Below are 19,742 nucleotides of genomic sequence, written 5' to 3' on the forward strand. Positions count from 1 at the left end.
TACAGTGACTATGGCGTATGGGTTAGTCTGGGTAATATGTACATGTAGGTAGGGGTACAGTGACTATGGGGGTACAGGTTAGTCTGGGTAATATGTACATGTAGGTAGGGGTACAGTGACTATGGGGGTACAGGTTAGTCTGGGTAATATGTACATGTAGGTAGGGGTAAAGTGACTATGGGGGTACAGGTTAGTCTGGGTAATATGTAGATGTAGGTAGGGGTACAGGGCAGTCTGGGTAATATGTACATGTAGGTAGGGGTACACTGACTATGGGGTACAGGTTAGTCTGGGTAATATGTACATGTAGGTAGGGGTACAGTGACTATGGCGTATGGGTTAGTCTGGGTAATATGTACATGTAGGTGGGGGTACAGTGACTATGGCGTATGGGTTAGTCTGGGTAATATGTACATGTAGGTAGGGGTAAAGTGACTATGGGGGTACAGGGTAGTCTGGGTAAAATGTACATGTAGGTAGGGGTACAGTGACTATGGGGGTACAGGTTAGTCTGGGTAATATGTAGATGTAGGTAGGGGTACAGTGACTATGGGGGTACAGGTTAGTCTGGGTAATATGTACATGTAGGTAGGGGTAAAGTGACTATGGGGGTACAGGTTAGTCTGGGTAATATGTAGATGTAGGTAGGGGTACAGGGCAGTCTGGGTAATATGTAGATGTAGGTAGGGGTACAGTGACTATGGGGGTACAGGTTAGTCTGGGTAATATGTACATGTAGGTAGGGGTAAAGTGACTATGGGGGTACAGGTTAGTCTGGGTAATATGTAGATGTAGGTAGGGGTACAGGGCAGTCTGGGTAATATGTAGATGTAGGTAGGGGTACAGTGACTATGGGGGTACAGGGCAGTCTGGGTAACATGTAGATGTAGGTAGGGGTACAGTGACTATGGGGGTACAGGTTAGTCTGGGTAATATGTACATGTAGGTAGGGGTACAGTGACTATGGGGGTACAGGTTAGTCTGGGTAATATGTACATGTAGGTAGGGATAAAGTGACTATGGGGGTACAGGTTAGTCTGGGTAATATGTACATGTAGGTAGGGGTACAGTGACTATGGGGGTACAGGTTAGTCTGGGTAATATGTACATGTAGGTAGGGGTACAGTGACTATGGGGGTACAGGTTAGTCTGGGTAATATGTACATGTAGGTTGGGGTACAGTGACTATGGGGGTACAGGTTAGTCTGGGTAATATGTAGATGTAGGTAGGGCTACAGTGACTATGGGGGTACAGGTTAGTCTGGGTAATATGTACATGTAGGTAGGGGTACAGTGACTATGGGGGTACAGGTTAGTCTGGGTAATATGTAGATGTAGGTAGGGGTACAGTGACTATGGGGGTACAGGGCAGTCTGGGTAATATGTACATGTAGGTAGGGGTACAGTGACTATGGGGGTACAGGTTAGTCTGGGTAATATGTAGATGTAGGTAGGGGTACAGTGACTATGGGGGTACAGGTTAGTCTGGGTAATATGTAGATGTAGGTAGGGGTACAGTGACTATGGGGGTACAGGTTAGTCTGGGTAATATGTACATGTAGGTAGGGGTAAAGTGACTATGGGGGTACAGGGTAGTCTGGGTAAAATGTACATGTAGGTAGGGGTAAAGTGACTATGGGGGTACAGGTTAGTCTGGGTAATATGTACATGTAGGTAGGGGTACACTGACTATGGGGTACAGGTTAGTCTGGGTAATATGTAGATGTAGGTAGGGGTACAGTGACTATGGGGGTACAGGTTAGTCTGGGTAATATGTAGATGTAGGTAGGGGTACAGGGCAGTCTGGGTAATATGTAGATGTAGGTAGGGGTACAGGTTAGTCTGGGTAATATGTACATGTAGGTAGGGGTAAAGTGACTATGGGGGTACAGGTTAGTCTGGGTAATATGTAGATGTAGGTAGGGGTACAGGGCAGTCTGGGTAATATGTACATGAAGGTAGGGGTACAGTGACTATGGGGGTACAGGTTAGTCTGGGTAATATGTACATGTAGGTAGGGGTAAAGTGACTATGGGGGTACAGGTTAGTCTGGGTAATATGTACATGTAGGTAGGGGTAAAGTGACTATGGGGGTACAGGTTAGTCTGGGTAATATGTAGATGTAGGTAGGGGTACAGGGCAGTCTGGGTAATATGTAGATGTAGGTAGGGGTACAGTGACTATGGGGGTACAGGGCAGTCTGGGTAACATGTAGATGTAGGTAGGGGTACAGTGACTATGGGGGTACAGGTTAGTCTGGGTAATATGTACATGTAGGTAGGGGTACAGTGACTATGGGGGTACAGGTTAGTCTGGGTAATATGTACATGTAGGTAGGGATAAAGTGACTATGGGGGTACAGGTTAGTCTGGGTAATATGTACATGTAGGTAGGGGTACAGTGACTATGGGGGTACAGGTTAGTCTGGGTAATATGTACATGTAGGTAGGGGTACAGTGACTATGGGGGTACAGGTTAGTCTGGGTAATATGTACATGTAGGTTGGGGTACAGTGACTATGGGGGTACAGGTTAGTCTGGGTAATATGTAGATGTAGGTAGGGCTACAGTGACTATGGGGGTACAGGTTAGTCTGGGTAATATGTACATGTAGGTAGGGGTACAGTGACTATGGGGGTACAGGTTAGTCTGGGTAATATGTAGATGTAGGTAGGGGTACAGTGACTATGGGGGTACAGGGCAGTCTGGGTAATATGTACATGTAGGTAGGGGTACACTGACTATGGGGTACAGGTTAGTCTGGGTAATATGTAGATGTAGGTAGGGGTACAGTGACTATGGGGGTACAGGTTAGTCTGGGTAATATGTAGATGTAGGTAGGGGTACAGGGCAGTCTGGGTAATATGTAGATGTAGGTAGGGGTACAGGTTAGTCTGGGTAATATGTACATGTAGGTAGGGGTACAGGGCAGTCTGGGTAATATGTACATGAAGGTAGGGGTACAGTGACTATGGGGGTACAGGTTAGTCTGGGTAATATGTACATGTAGGTAGGGGTAAAGTGACTATGGGGGTACAGGTTAGTCTGGGTAATATGTACATGTAGGTAGGGGTAAAGTGACTCTGCATAGATAAGAAACAGCAAGTAGCAGCAGTGTAAAAAAAGTTTGTGGTGGGGGTCAATGTAAATAGTCTGAAAATAGTCTGAAAAGCCATTTCATTAGCTGTTCAGCCGTCTTATGGCATGGGGATAGAAGCTGTTAAGAAGCCTTTTCGACCTCGATTCGGCACAGAAAACCCAGCCAACTGTATATTATCCGTGTCGTCGTTCAGCCACGACTTTGTGAAATTACAGTTTTTAATGTCCCGTTGGTAGGGGATAGTCTTGAACGGAGCTCATCCAGTTTATTCTCCAGTGATTTGCACGTTGGCCAATAGGACAGATGGTAGAGGTGGGTTACCCACTCGCCGACGAATTCTCACAAGGCACCCGGACCTGGGTCCCCTGTATCGGCGTTTTCTCTTCATGTGAATGACGGGGATTTGGGCCTGGTCCGGTATCAGCAGTCTATCCTTCGCGTCAGACTCATTAAAGAAAATATCTTTGTCGAGTTCGAGGTGAGTAATCGCTGTTCTGATATCCAGATACTCTTTTCTGTCAAAAGAGACGGTGGCAGAAACATTATGTACAAAATAAGCTACAAATAATGAGAAAAAACGAACAAAATAGCACAATTGGTTAGTAGCCCGTAAAACTGCAGCCTTCCCATCCAGCGCCATTTTATAATAACATCAACAGATAGACAACAATGTCCATAGACAACACTGTTCACAGACAACACTGTCCATAGACAACCGATAGACAACACTGTCCATAGTGTGGAGTGTAATAGAGATTGCGTCATCTGTGGATCTGTTTGGGGCGGTATGTGAATTGGTGTGGGTCCAAGGTGTCTGGGATGATGGTGTTGATGTGAGCCATGACCAGCCTTTCAAAACATTTCATGGCTACAGATGTGAGTGCTACAGGGCGATTTAGACAAGGTTACCTTGGCATTCTTGGACTATGGTGGTATAATTGAAACATGTAGGTATTACAGACTGCCAGCTGGTCAGGCTCTGATTCCAGATCCTGGTAATCCTTCTGGCCAGTGAATGTTACCTGTTTAACCCTTGACCTACAATGTCCGTGCTCCCGTGGAAATCTAATTAGCATAATGAAAATATCCCTATCAAAATCCCTAGGTTGAAGCTAGAGATATGTTTTTTTTTGCATGGGCTGCATCTCAAACGATCGATCAGCCGATATCGTTCATTTTAAATAAAAAATAAAACTATCGGTTGTCCCATCTAGTGAATCTGTAATTGAATGCATTTCCATTGGCTAATAGCAGTAATGCCAACAATTCAATGTTATTGGATGGATTCGGAACATATTCCAGTCGTGAAACAGTCCTGTAGCTTAGCATCCTCACTGCCTGTCTCCTTGCCTCCCTCCCTGTCTCCCTGCCTCCCTCCCTGTCTCCCTGCCTCCCCATATTCCAGTCTGTGAAACAGTCCTGTAGCTTAGCATCCTCCCTGCCTGTCTCCCTGCCTGTCTCCCTACCTCCCGCCTGTCTCCCTGCCTCCCTGCCTGTCTCCCTGCCTCCCCATATTCCAGTCTGTGAAACAGCCCTGTAGCTTAGCATCCTCCCTGCCTGTCTCCCTGCCTCCCTCCCTGTCTCCCTCCCTCCCTGCCTCCCCGCCTGTCTCCCTGCCTCCCCGCCTGTCTCCCTGCCTCCCCGCCTGTCTCCCTGCCTCCCCATCTCTCTCCCTGCCTCCCCGCCTGTCTCCCTGCCTCCCTGCCTGTCTCTCTGCCTCCCCGCCTGTCTCCCTGCCTCCCCGCCTGTCTCCCTGCCTCCCCGCCTGTCTCCCTGCCTCCCCGCCTTTCTCCCTGCCTCCCTGCCTGCCTCCCTCCCTGTCTCCCTGCCTCCCCGCCTGTCTCCCTGCCTCCCCGCCTGTCTCCCTGCCTCCCTCCCTGTCTCCCTGCCTCCCTGCCTCCCCGCCTGTCTCCCTGCCTCCCCGCCTGTCTCCCTGCCTCCCCGCCTGTCTCCCTGCCTCCCTGCATGCCTCCCTCCCTGTCTCCCTGCCTCCCTCCCTGTCTCCCTGCCTCCCCACCTGTCTCCCTGCCTCCCTCCCTGTCTCCCTGCCTCCCCGCCTGTCTCCCTGCCTCCCCGCCTATCTCCCTGCCTCCCCATATTCCAGTCTGTGAAACAGTCCTGTAGCTTAGCAACCTCTTCATCGGACCACTTCCTGGTACTTCCTTGTAAGCAGGAAACAGGAACATAGTGTTATGGTCAGATTTGCCAAATGGAGGGTGAGCGAGAGTATTGTATGAGTCTCTGTGTGTGGAGTAAAGGTGATACATAGTTTTTTTTTGCCTCTAGTTGTACAGGTTGTATGCTGGCAACAATGAGTTTAAACATCATTCCGTTTCCTTGCATTAAAATCACTGACCAATAGGAGCGTCACATCTGGATGTGCATTTTCTTTGTTTGCTTATAGCCCGATACATTTCGTTGAGTGCGAACTTAGTGCCAGCATCTTTTTTTTGGGGGGTCATAAATAGACACCTACAAAAAAATATAGATGAAAACTCTCTTGGTAAATAGTGTGGCCTTCAGCTTATCGTTAGGCATTCTAACTCAGTCGAGCAAAAACCTTTGAGACTTTCCTTATTAACATTAGAAATCGCACAACAGCTGCTTTTAACAAATAGAGACACCCCAACCCCCCCCCCCCCCCCCCCCCCCTAACTTCACCCAACGTTACCGTACGGTCTTGACGATGCAGAGAAAAATCAGTTACATGTATATTGTCCATGTCCTTGTTCAGCCACAACTCTGGGAAGCTGAGGATATTACAGTTCTTAAACGTCCCGTTGATATGATATTCTCCGGCGGAGCTCATCCAGTTTATTCTCCAGTGACTGCACAGAGGGTAGGGACGGTTCATTCGCACTCTGACGTTATTGTTCATTAGCGAGCGGAGCTCATCCAGTTTATTCTCCAGTGACTGCACAGATAGTAGGGACGGTTCATTCGCACTCTGACGTTATTGTTCATTAGCGAGCGGAGCTCATCCAGTTTATTCTCCAGTGACTGGTCTGCCCCTTTTGCAGCATCACTTCCTTTTCCATGTCCCGGGTTTTAGGGCCTCGTCCAGAATAAGCAGAACATCCGAGGTTAATGATTGCCGTTCTGATGTCCAGAAAGCAGTTTTTTTGTTCGCAGGAAATGATGACGGAGACATTATGTAAAGAAGAAAGTAATGATCAGCGTAAAAAAAACAAACAGAAATTGGCAGATTTGGTCGGGAGCCTGTAAAAACGCCCGCTATCCACTGTAGCTCCATCTTACACACTGACAACCAGCTATTCAGTCAGACATAGGTGCTGTTCACACACTCATACAAACACACACACACACACACTCATACAAGCACACACACACACAGACACACACACTCACGCACGCACAACTACGCACACGCGCACACACACAGACATAGCTAACGTATCACCATTCAGTCAGTCGTACGTGTTGCTACACACAGAGTTCACTTGATCATTGAGCCAGCTCAGCGGTAGGTCTATTGACAGGCTGAGAATGCTTCCTTGTGTGTGTGTGTGTGTGTGTGTGTGTGTGTGTGTGTGTGTGTGTGTGTGTGTGTGTGTGTGTGTGTGTGTGTGTGTGTGTGTGTGTGTGTGTGTGTGTGTGTGTGAACAACTATGTCCCTTTCATGAGGGATAGCAGGACGTCATATCAGCACAAAGAGCCAAGAGGAACAACGTATGAAAGCAAAGGGATGTGTGTGTGTATGAGTGTGTGTGTGTGTGTGTGTGTGTGTGTGTGTGTGTGTGTGTGTGTGTGTGTGTGTGTGTGTGTGTGTGTGTGTGTGTGTGTGAGTTTGTGTGTGTGTTTGAATGTGTATGTGTGTGTGTGTGCAAAGGGGTGTGTGTGTGTGTGTGTGTGTGTGAGTTTGTGTGTGTGTTTGAATGTGTATGTGTGTGTGTGTGTGTGTGTGTTTGTGTGTGTGTGTGTGTGTGTGTGTGCTTGTATGAGTGTGTGTGTGTGTGTTTGTATGAGTGTGTGTCTGAGTGTGCATGTGTGTGTGTGTCAGAGACATCACCTGGTACTGGCGGTTTCTCCTCAGGTTCTCTGCTGCTCTCGTCTATAAAGAGGAGAGAGAGGGAGGGAGAGAGAGAGATAGAGAGAGAGAGAGAGAGATAGACAGAGAGAGAGATAAACAGAGAGATAAACAGAGATAGATAAACAGAGAGAGAGAGAGATAAACAGAGAGAGATAGATAAACAGAGATTGGGATAGAGATATACAGAGAGAGGGAGAGAGAGAGAGAGAGAGAGAGAGATAAACAGAGAGAGAGAGAGAGAGAGAGAGAGAGGGAGAGAGAGAGAGAGAGAGAGAGAGAGAGAAAGAGAGGGAGAGAGAGAGAGAGAGAGAGAGAGAGAGAGAGAGAGAGATAAACAGAGAGAAAGAGAGAGAGAGAGAGAGAGAGAGAGAGAGAGAGAGAGAGAGAGATAAACAGAGAGAAAGAGAGAGAGAGAGAGAGAGAGAGAGAGAGAGAGAGAGAGAGAGAGAGAGAGAGAGAGAGAGAGAGAGAGAGACGTAGATAGATATGATTCATTATCTGGCTCTCAGCATGTAAAGAAGAAATGTTGTGAAGAGTAACATAATGGTCACCAGCTGTGTGTTTGTAGAAGTGTCTGAATTATGACAGCAAGTCAATGAGGACCGAACAGTGTCGTGCTGTTCGCACTGTCATTACATTCGATCGTGTGTGTCCCTCCCTCCCTCATGTATGTACGATGGATGGATGGGTCACCACCAAGACAATTATAGTTTTGTGTTTTTATAAATGTTTGTATTTCTATTAGTTTTAAGAAGAAAAAAAAATACAATAAAATGTATGTTTATAAATAAGTAACGTTTTCAGATCCACTTGACTGGTTTTATTTCGCTCCATAAAACCATTTTTATTGCTTTTCAATATGATTTATTTTCAGTGTTAGGGATACAATGAAGACTACCTTTGTGAGGCAGTAATGCATAAGGTGATGGGTTGAAGCGCGAGGCTAAACTTCTCCCCTGTTTTGGTTCCGTAGCTACCACGATGTAGTACATGCTCTGCGTGACTGTGTGAGAGAGAGCATAGAATTGCGGATCCTTTTTGTGAAGTCAGTGTCTATCGTTGGTCACCACCTTTCAAAGTGCGTTGCATTCTGGGGATAAAAATTGTCAGATGTGTGCCTACATGTCGACTGCAAGAACAAAAATCATGTGATCAAAGGTCATGAAGTTTTTAAGGTTGCTATTCACTATTCACGCTATTCACGCTACAAACTTGACACACCTGTATTTGGGGAGTTTTTCCCATTCTTCTCTGCAGATCTTCTCAAGCTCTGTCAGGATGGATGAGGAGCGTCGCTGCACAATCCTGTCTCGGAGCTCTACAAAAAATTCCTTCAACCTAATGGCTTGGTTTATCCTCTGACATGCAAGGTCAACTGTTGGACCTTATATAGACAGGTGTGTGCCTTTCCAAATCATGTCCAATCAATTGAATTTACCACAGGTGGACTCCAATCAAGATGTAGAAACATCTTAAAGGATGATTCATGGAAACAGTATACCCCTGAGCTCAATTTCGAGTTTCATAGCAAAGGGTCTGAATACTTACGTACATAAAGTATCTTTACGAAAGACTATTAAGAGTATTATTATATATATACTATTAGTTCATCATATGAGATCTGTAGCTCCGCCCACCGGTGATGTGTAGCAGAGCATGCTAGGCGATCTCTAACTGAGGAGAAGAAAAATAACTAGAGAAAGTATACAAGCCGTGATAGGATCCAATCATGTCCTGTGATTGCTTTTCGTTAGCATTCTTTCTTTTTTAGCCAAGGCCTTCTTACAATTCATGTGTTGTGGACGCACTCTTTGAGTATGCTAATTAGCGTACGCGAGCTAGCAACTGTAAGCTTGTACTATGAGAGGCTTTAGTATGCTAATTAGCGGTTTTACCGCGAGCTAGCAACTGTAAGCTTGCTAACCCTGTTGTTTCTGTCATCTCATTATTTTTTGGACACAAAGATAATAGTTTCAGTTATAGTTTTAGTTTTTCAAACAGTTTTATTCATGATTTTATTTCAGTTTATAAGTATTTCATTTTCTCACAATTTTTTTTGTTCATGATTAGTTTGGGTTTCAGTTTAATATAATAACTTTGTTCACTACTCTCCCTAGGGTGTCTGTCTCCTGTTAAGGAAACTATGCAGTATTTTGTACAAGCATTTCGCTACAGTCAACATTAACATCTGCTACTCATGTTTACGTGGACCAATACAATTTGATTTGATTTGAGGTACAGTAACTGGCAAAATAAAGGAAACACCAACATAAAGAGTCTTTTAATAAAGCCTCCGGAACAGCTTCATTGCACCGTGGAATAGATTCTACAAGTGTCTGGAACTCTATTGGAGAGATGTGACACCATTCTAAGACAAGGAATTCGATCACTTGGTGTGATGGTGGTGGAAAACGCTGTCTCAGATACGGCTCCAGAATCTCCAATAACTACGCAATTGGGTTGAGATCTGGTGAGTGAGACGGCAATGGTATATGGTTTACATTCCATTTCAAACTCATCAAACCATTCAGTGACAACTCGTGCCCTGTGGGATGGGGGAATTGTCATCCTGTGGTGCCATAGCCATGGTAGTTAGCAGGTCAGGTAACCTCGTGGTTAAGCGCGTTGGGCCAGTAACTGACAAGTCGCTAGTTTGAATCCCACTAAAGGTCACGGCATGAGCTCAAAAATGTAAAGGAAGAACCACTGTAGCTCACTATCTGAAATATTTATTTCATACAGTCATTATTGCTCTCCCTTATCAATGGTGTGTGTGTGTACGTGTATGTGTGCTTGAGTATGTGTGTGTATGTGTCACCTATTCACCCCCAGGGTGCCTGCCTCGTGACTGTGTGGGTATATCTGTTATCACTCATCCCCAGGGGGCCTGCCTCCTGACTGTGTGGGCATATCTGGTATCACTCACCCCCAGGGTGCCTGCCTCCTGACTGTGTGGGCATATTTGGTATCACTCACCCCCAGGGTGCCTGCCTCCTGACTGTGTGGGTATATCTGTTATCACTCATCCCCAGGGTGCCTGCCTCCTGACTGTGTGGGCATATCTGGTATCACTCACCCCCAGGGTGCCTGCCTCCTGACTGTGTGGGTATATCTGTTATCACTCACCCCCAGGGTGCCTGCCTCCTGACTGTGTGGGCATATCTGGTATCACTCACCCCCAGGGTGCCTGCCTCCTGACTGTGTGACTATATCTGTTATCACTCACCCCCAGGGTGCCTGCCTCCTGACTGTGTGGGCATATCTGGTATCACTCACCCCCAGGGTGCCTGCCTCCTGACTGTGTGAGTATATCTGTTATCACTCACCCCCAGGGTGCCTGCCTCCTGACTGTGTGGGTATATCTGTTATCACTCATCCCCAGGGTGCCTGCCTCCTGACTGTGTGGGCATATCTGGTATCACTCACCCCCAGGGTGCCTGCCTCCTGACTGTGTGGGTATATCTGTTATCACTCACCCCCAGGGTGCCTGCCTCCTGACTGTGTGGGCATATCTGGTATCACTCACCCCCAGGGTGCCTGCCTCCTGACTGTGTGACTATATCTGTTATCACTCACCCCCAGGGTGCCTGCCTCCTGACTGTGTGGGCATATCTGGTATCACTCACCCCCAGGGTGCCTGCCTCCTGACTGTGTGGGTATATCTGTTATCACTCACCCCCAGGGTGCCTGCCTCCTGACTGTGTGAGTATATCTGGTATCACTCACCCCCAGGGTGCCGAAGGTGTCCGTCGGTTTGGAGTGGGGCATCTTACAGACATGTCTCTTGGTCCAACACACCAGGTACCACACTGACTTGGGGCTGGGTACGATATTGAAGGGAGACGGTAGAGTACCCCCCTCCTCAAAGTAACTCATCCACAGCTTGGTCCTTGCAAACTTCCACTCAATGTCTGCGTGGTCCTGCATAGGTTGAAATGAAGAGGAAATTCTTGGATGGTGATAAATATACTTGTATTATTGTTAAAAGTATAACCAACATGTTTTTTGGTCTTAAGTCTAGCCTTCATCTGGGTTTTCACTCAGGAGAGAGAACACTGTAAAAAATATATGTGTTAATTCAACTTTAAAAAAGTTTGTAACAATGCTGCTTTTCAAATGTTAAGGCCAACACACTGTTTTTAATTTTTTTTTTATTTTTTCTTGAGTTGACTTTGGAAAATGAACTGAAACAACTAAAATGACAAATTCTGTTTTACAACGAATATTGAACACACAGAATAAACTACAGACTGCATGAGCAAGAGAGAAGGCTGAACACACATTGGAGGGTGATAAGTCAGAGAGGTGTGTGGAGAGAGGAGGTTGAACAACGGATGAAGAAAATGTTTAAAAGAAGAAGACTCCCTGAGACTGAGACAAGAGAGACAGGGGATTCGAAAAAGAATAGCACCTACTTGTCACCTTTATTCAAATAGATAACTCAGAGCATGTAATCAGAGCATGTACTCAGAGCATGTAATCAGAGCATGTAATCAGAGCATGTAATCAGAGCATGTAATCAGAGCATGTAGTCAGAGCATGTAGTCAGAGCATGTAATCAGAGCATGTAGTCAGAGCATGTAGTCAGAGCATGTAGTCAGAGCATGTAATCAGAGCATGTAATCAGAGCATGTAGTCAGAGAATGTTGTCAGAGCATGTAGTCAGAGCATGCAATCAGAGCATGCAATCAGAGCATGTAATCAGAGCATGTAGTCAGAGCATGTAATCGGAGCATGTAGTCAGAGCATGTAATCAGAGCATGTAATCAGAGCATGTAGTCAGAGCATGTAATCAGAGCATGTAATCAGAGCATGTAGTCAGAGCATGTAATCAGAGCATGTAGTCAGAGCATGTAATCAGAGCATGTAATCAGAGCATGTAATCTGAGCATGTTGTCAGAGCATGTAGTCAGAGCATGTAGTCAGAGCATGTAATCAGAGCATGTAATCAGAGCATGTAGTCAGAGCATGTAGTCAGAGAATGCACTCACAGCTATGTGATGGTAGGAGTTGTTTATTATCGTATACTAGTAGTATAGCAGTAGTATCGTAGTATTAGTGGTATTCGTAGTATTAGTGGTATCAGTATTAGTATTGTGGTAGTATAGTATGGCTGGGGGCAGTATTGAGTAGCTTGAATAAGGTGCCCAGAGTAAACAGCCTGCTACTCAGGCCCAGAAGCTAAGATATGTATATTATTAGTACATTTGGATAGAAAACACTCTGAAGTTTCTAAAACTGTTTGAATGATATCTGTGAGTATAACAGAACTCATATGGCAGGCAAAAACCTGAGAAAAAAATCCAACCAGGAAGTGGGAAATCTGAGGTTTGTAGTTTTTCAAGTCATTGCCTATCGAATATACAGTGTCTATGGGGTCATATTGCACTTCCTAAGGCTTCCACTAGATGTCAACAGTCTTTAGAACCTTGTTTGATGCTTCTACTGTGAAGGAGGGGGGAATGAGAGCTGATTGAGTCAGGGGTCTGGCAGAGTGCCACGAGCTGATCACGCGTGCTCACGTGAGAGTTAGCTCTGTTCCATTGCATTTCTACAGACAAAGGAATTCGGACGACGCTGGGCCAATTGTGCGCTGCCCTATGGGACTCCCAATCACGGACGGTTGTAATACAGCCTGGAATCGAACCAGGGTCTGTAGTGACGCGTATATTGGCAGTATAGTGATAGTATACCAGCAGTATAGTAGCAGTATCGTGGTAGTATAGTGGTAGTATAGTGGTAGTATAGTGGTAGTATAGGGGTGGTATAGCATAGTAGCATAGTGGCAGTAAACTGGTAGTATAGTGGTAGTATAGTGGTAGTATAGTGGTAGTATAGTGGTAGTATAGTGGTGGTATAGCAGTAGCATGGTTGTAGAATAGTGGTAGCACAGTTGTAGCATAGTAGTGGTATAGCAGTAGTATAGCTGTAGTATAGCTGTAGTATAGCTGTAGTATAGCTGTAGTATAGTAGTAGTATAGCTGTAGTATAGCTGTAGTATAGTAGTAGTATAGCTGTAGTATAGCTGTAGTATAGCTGTAGTATAGTAGTAGTATAGAAGTAGTATAGAAGTAGTAGTACTCACAGCGATGTGTTGGTAGGAATTGTTCATCATGGCGATCAGCATGTTCAGTAGAACCACCAGGGAGATGATATTATAGGTTCCAAACATGGTGGCCCCTACAAACTCTGTAAACTGATGGTCCGCATCTACGTTAGTCACATACAGACTGATCAGGCCGAAGATAGACCAGAACAGAGATTGGAGCGTCTCAAACAACCTACAGGAAGGAGGGAGGGAGGGGAGGGGAGGGAGGGAGGAGAGAGATTATAAATTATATTTTGACAATTCTACCACACACACACACACACACACGTACACACACACACACACACACACACACACACACACACACACACACACACACACACACACACACACACACACACACACACACACATCATCCAACTCACGTGGAGAAAGCGTTGTTCTGCTCGACACAGCGGATGCCTTTACACTTGCCGTTCTCGTCTGCGGCCTTTGTCTCATAGTAGAAGTAGAGCTGGTTCAGACCGTTGGCGAACGCCAGCAACACCTAGGACCACATACAGGAGGGGAACAGGTAACAGCCTTAACCGACGTCATTTGGTGCCCAGGGAGCTGTTGCCCTCTGCTCAGGGAGCTGTTGCCCTCTGCTCAGGGAGCTGTTGCCCTCTGCTCAGGGAGCTGTTGCCCTCTGCTCAGGGAACTGTTGCCCTCTGCTCAGGGAGCTGTTGCCCTCTGCTCAGGGAACTGTTGCCCTCTGCTCAGGGAGCTGTTGCCCTCTGCTCAGGGAACTGTTGCCCTCTGCTCAGGGAACTGTTGCCCTCTGCTCAGGGAGCTGTTGCCCTCTGCTCAGGGAGCTGTTGCCCTCTGCTCAGGGAACTGTTGCCCTCTGCTCAGGGAGCTGTTGCCCTCCGCTCAGGGAGCAGTTGCCCTCTGCTCAGGGAGCTGTTGCCCTCTGCTCAGGGAGCTGTTGCCCTCTGCTCAGGGAACTGTTGCCCTCTGCTCAGGGAGCTGTTGCCCTCCGCTCAGGGAGCTGTTGCCCTCTGCTCAGGGAACTGTTGCCCTCTGCTCAGGGAACTGTTGCCCTCTGCTCAGGGAGCTGTTGCCCTCCGCTCAGGGAGCTGTTGCTCTCTGCTCAGGGAGCTGTTGCCCTCTGCTCAGGGAGCTGTTGCCCTCCGCTCAGGGAGCTGTTGCCCTCCGCTCAGGGAGCTGTTGCCCTCCGCTCAGGGAGCTGTTGCCCTCCGCTCAGGGAACTGTTGCCCTCTGCTCAGGGAGCTGTTGCCCTCTGCTCAGGGAACTGTTGCCCTCCGCTCAGGGAGCTGTTGCCCTCTGCTCAGGGAACTGTTGCCCTCTGCTCAGGGAACTGTTGCCCTCAAGGGCAGAACTGCAGATTTTTCCACTTTGCCGGCTTGATCCGGCAAACTTTTCGGTTACTTGCCCTTGAACCGCAAGACTACCTGCCGCCCCGGTTTCAGGATCCCTTCATGCAACGGACAAATACTAAACTAATTACAAAACTCAACATAAAACAATTTCAAAGATTTTACTTTGAGTTACAGTTCGTATGAGGATAATGAGTCAATTGAAATAACTTAAATTATGCCCTAATCTATGGATCAATCTAGAAAACGAATTAATCTAGAAAACGCTTCTGGCTTGAACTTTATTATTGTCTGTGTTGTGTGTGTCTGCATGTGTTGTGTGGTGTTGGAGTGTGTGTGTGTGTGTGTGTTTATGGTGTTGGAGTGTGTGTGTGTGTGTGTGTGTGTGTGTGTGTGTGTGTGTGTGTGTGTGTGTGTGTGTGTGTGTGTGTGTGTGTGGTGTTGAAGTGTGTGTGTGTGTGTGTGTGTGTGTGTGTGTGTGTGTGTGTGTGTGTGTGTGTGTGTGTGTGTGTGTGGTGTTGAAGTGTGTGTGTGTGTGTGTGTGTGTGTGTGTGTGTGTGTGTGTGTGTGTGGTGTTGGAGTGTGTGTGTGTGTGTGTGTGGTTTTGGAGTGTGTTTGTGGTGTTGGAGTGTGTGTGTGTGTGTGTGTGTGTGTGTGTGTGTGTGTGTGTGTGTGTGTGTGTGTGTGTGTGTGTGGTGTTGGAGTGTGTGTGTGTGTGTGGTGTTGGTGTGTGTTTCACTCACCAGACAGTAGATGAAGAGGAACTTGAGGATGTCCAGCAGCATGCGTCCCAAGGAGATCTGTAAAGGTCCCAGGTGGGAGTTAGCTGTGAACAGGGAGATGAGACGAAGGGAACTGAAGATGTTGGCAATGGCAAACACAGCCTCAGCTACCAGGGTGGGATGCCACATCTCCCACTGGTTCCTGGGCTTACAGCCACTGTACTGGAGAGAGAGAGAGACAGAGCGAGAGAGAGAGAGAGAGAGAGAGAGAGAGAGAGAGAGAGAGAGAGAGAGAGAGAGAGAGAGAGAGAGAGAGAGAGAGAGACAGAGACAGAGACAGAGACAGAGAGACAGAGCGAGAGAGGGGGGAGGAAGGGAGAGAGAGAGAGAGAGAGAGAGAGAGAGAGAGAGAGAGAGAGAGGGGGGGGGGAAGGGAGAGAGAGAGAGAGAGAGAGAGAGAGAGAGAGAGAGAGAGAGAGAGGGGGGAGGAAGGGAGAGAGAGAGAGAGAGAGAGAGAGAGAGAGAGAGAGGGGGGGGGGGAGGAAGGGAGAGAGAGAGAGAGAGAGGGGAGGAAGGGAGACGGAAAAAAAAGTAAGGGGAGAGATGATAGAGAGAGAGGGAGAGAAAGAGTTAATTTTTCATGAAAATATTTCTTAATCGAATGGAATTTGCGTAGAGCGTAAGAGAGCAATGCCACCCTTCTCTCTCTCTCTCTCTCTCTCTCTCTCTCACTCTCTCTCTCTCTCTCTCTCTTTCTCTACCTCTCTTTCCGGCACCGAGAGAGATGTTCGCCTCTCTTCGCGTTCCTAGGAAACTATGCAGTTTTTTTGTATTTGTACGTGTTATTTCCACTTTAAACTATGCCACTTTGTTTATATACCCTACATTACTCATCTCATATGTATATACTGTACTCGATACCATCTACTGCATCTTGCCTATGCCGCTCTGTACCATAACTCATTCATATATCTTTATGTACATGTTCTTTATCCCTTTACACAATTTACACAATTGTTAGCTAGATTACTCGTTGGTTATTACTGCATTGTCGGAACTAGAAGCACAAGCATTTCGATACACTCGCATTAACATCTGCTAACCATGTGTATGTGACAAATAAATTTGATTTGATCTCTCTCTCACTCTCTCTCTACATATCTCTCTCTCTCTCTCTCTCTCTCTCTCTCTCTCTCTCTCTCTCTCTCTCTCTCTCTCTCTCTCTCTCTCTCTCTCTCTCTCTCTCTCTCTCTCTCTCTCTCTCTATTCAAGGGGCTTCATTGGCATGGGAAACATGTGTTAACATTGCCAAAGCAAGTGAGGTAGATAATATACAAAAGTGAAATAAACAATAAAAATGAACAGTAAACATTACACATACAGAAATGTCAAAACAATAGACATTACGTATGTCATATTATACATCTCTCTCTCTCTCTCTCTCTCTCTCTGCATGCTGGGAGTGATTGGTGCATGCTGGGAATTGTTTGAGTGAAGGAGTGCGTGTGTTGTGGAGAGTTAAATATTCACAACTTTCTTTCGGTTTGTTATTTCTTGGTGGCATTTTCTTGGTTTTCTTCCGTGCATGATTAAGGTTATTATTTTTACTTTTTTTGTTGTGGTAGAATTAAGTTTTTTGTTTTTCGTATCGAAATTACCCTGATTTTGGCGGGGATGGCAGCCCGAATGGGGATGCCGTCCCTGTCACTTCGGCATGGCTTTAGGTGTGTTACTGAAGCTACTGTCACGGTGGAGGAGTTTCTGGTCGCCGTAGGAGAGAAGATAGGCTATGAGAATATTGCTTATGGGCATCCCGGATGAATAAAGCTGTGGTGGTATTTCTTAAAGAAGAATGTCTGGTTGATCGGATGGCTGAGCATGGTGTAATTCTTAAAGGAATGTTTATTCAAGTTACGCCACTTTTTTCTCCGTCAACAAGGGTAACGATTTCAAATGTACCACCGTTTATTCCAAATGAGCTGTTGGAGCGCGAGTTATTGCGCTTTGGGAAGTTCGCCAGTTCAATTAAGGTTGTTCCGTTGGGTTGCAAACACCCGGCGTTGAAACAGGTAATGTCATTTCGGCGACAGGTGTTTATGTTTTTGGACTCACCGGAGCAGACTTTAGAGTTATCGTTTAAAGTCAAGTATGACAATAGATTGTATATGGCTTATGCTAGTACGGGTAGTCAACTGTGTTTTGAGTGTGGGGATGTTGGTCATAAGCGACATGCTTGCCCGAAAAGGGAGAAGGCCGAGGGAGGGGCGCAGGTGGTCCTCGTAATGCCTGGGCCCACTGATGTAGGGAGAGGTGGGCCGACAGCGGCAGAGCAGCCACAAGCACCTGGTGCTGAGGAACAAGTTATCCCTGTTGAGGGCACAGGGTTGCAACTTGTATTAGAGGGAAATGTTATGCTACAGAAAAGTATTGTTGTAGAAGGTAAGGATGTATCTGAAGAGCCAGTTCCTCAGACTGGTGAGCAGGTGCCCAGTATGAGTGCTGGGGTAAAGGAGGGGGTTCATGTGGAACTAGGCTCCCAGGTAGTGGAGGATATGCCCATTGTGAGTAACGGGGTACAGGAGGGGATTCATGTGGAGCTAGGCTCCCAGGTAGTGGAGGAGATGCCCACTACGAGTAATGAGGTTCAGGAGGGTTTTCATGTGGAGCTAGGCTCCCAGGTAGTGGAGGAGATGCCCACTACGAGTGCTGGGGTTCATGTAGAGCTAGACTCCCAGGTAGTGGAGGAGATGCCCACTACGAGTAATGAGGTACATGAGGGTTTTCATGTGGAGCTAAGCTCCAAGGTAGTAGAGGAGATGCCCACTACGAGTGTTGGGGTTCATGTGGAGCTAGGCTCCCAGTTAGTGGAGAAGATGCCTACTATGAGTAGTGATGTTCAGGTGGGGCTAGTCTCCCAGGTAGTGGAGGAGATGCCTGGTACGAGTGATGAGGTGCAAGTGGGGAGTGTTGAAAGGGATGTGGTAGAGGGGAGTCAGTTGTCTGTGGTCTCAGCTGAGGATCAGGAGAATGATATGGATATCTCTTTAGAGATGACAGCTGCTGGTGAGGACTCAGTTTATGATCTAGAGGAGGTAAATGAGTTTCTGGATCAGACTTTTGGGAAATCTGTCAAATTGGCAGATTATTTTGATGTTGATAAGTTTGTGAGGTCAGCTGTGATGTTACAGAAGACGGTGGGGTTAGACCAATTGAGTGAGAAGAAGTGGTTTCGCTTGAGGAAATTTATTACTGCTGTTGCAGCAGCAAAAGGTGGTGGGAAACGTGTTCAGGTTAAGAGAAGAAAGAAAAATAATGATGATGATCATGCTTCATAGGGTGTCTTTTTTCTCCTTGGTTTCTCTGTGGTTTCTTCTGCTTTTCTTTTCTCTTTTCTATATGGAGGTACTAAGGGTAGGTTCTCTCAACATTAATGGGGGAAGGGACAGGAATAAGAGGGCTTGGGTATTAGAAGTAATAAAACAGAAAAGGCTTAATGTAGTTTTCCTACAGGAGATACATAGTGATGAGGAAAATGAGGTTGACTGGGGTATGTGGTGGGAGGGGCAGCATGTACTCAGTCATGGTACTAATTTCAGTGCTGGGGTGGCAATCTTGTTTTCCTCAGGCTTAGGGGTGACTGTGGTATCTACAACAGAGATTGTCAAGGGTCGGGTTTTATTGGTCAAGGTGGATGTTATGGGGTTTCTGTTTGTTTTTTTGAATGTTTATGCTCCGAATGAGGGTACAGAGCGTATTGCTATATTTGATCAAATAAAGGAAACCTTAAGACAGTGTGACCAAGAGGGGTGTATGGTTTTAGGGGGTGACTGGAACTGTACAGTGGATTTTACTGTTGATCGCACCGCTGAAGAACCTCACCTGCGGTCAGCCACTTGCCTGTCTGGCCTATTAACTGAGTTTGAGCTTTCTGATGTGTGGAGAGTAAGGAATGCAAAAGTTAGGCAGTACACATGGCTAAAAATTAATGAAGGTCGTGTCAGTGCAGCAAGGTTAGACAGGTTGTATGTATCTGATCACTACTGTAGTAGGGTTGGAAAGTGTGCCATTACTCCTGTGGGTTTCTCTGATCATCATATTGTTACTGTTGATATTCACTTGTCCTGTCCACGACGGTCATCGCCTTACTGGTATTTTAATGTTAAATTGTTACATGATGTCATGTTTTGTGACAGGTTTTTGTTGTTTTGGGAAAAATGGAGGGGTATAAAAGGGAATTTTGAGTCCTTGAGACAATGGTGGGAGGTTGGGAAGGCCCAAATACGAGTTTTTTGTCAACAGTATACTGCTCTGTCTCAAATTGAGGTTAAAGAGACTATCAAGGCCCTTGAACAGGACATCAAATCTACTGAATTGAAGCTGCTCACTCAGAACAACCCTGGACTAGTCATGAACTTACAGGACAAGAGACATGAACTGAGGTC

At 46.4% G+C, this 19,742-nt stretch overlaps 2 protein-coding genes across 2 annotated transcripts in view; one reads left to right on the forward strand and one right to left on the reverse strand.

The window, feature by feature from the left end:
- Nucleotides 1–19,742, forward strand: part of LOC139388601 (regulatory factor X-associated protein) — a 1,150,577-nt gene that overhangs the window by 491,459 nt on the left and 639,376 nt on the right. The window lies entirely within an intron of this gene.
- The window catches only part of LOC139387954 (transient receptor potential cation channel, subfamily C, member 4a), a 128,308-nt gene that overhangs the window by 19,981 nt on the left and 88,585 nt on the right, over nt 1–19,742 (reverse strand). The window contains exons 9-13 of the mRNA XM_071134355.1: nt 15,322–15,522; nt 13,625–13,746; nt 13,236–13,431; nt 10,877–11,071; nt 7,130–7,171 (exon numbers count right to left, since the gene is read on the reverse strand). Coding sequence (XP_070990456.1) covers nt 7,130–7,171; nt 10,877–11,071; nt 13,236–13,431; nt 13,625–13,746; nt 15,322–15,522 — 756 coding nt within the window. The remainder of the gene's footprint in view (nt 1–7,129; nt 7,172–10,876; nt 11,072–13,235; nt 13,432–13,624; nt 13,747–15,321; nt 15,523–19,742) is intronic.

The sequence above is a fragment of the Oncorhynchus clarkii genome, chromosome 29 (genome assembly GCF_045791955.1).
Source record: "Oncorhynchus clarkii lewisi isolate Uvic-CL-2024 chromosome 29, UVic_Ocla_1.0, whole genome shotgun sequence".
Classification (NCBI taxonomy): domain Eukaryota; kingdom Metazoa; phylum Chordata; class Actinopteri; order Salmoniformes; family Salmonidae; genus Oncorhynchus; species Oncorhynchus clarkii.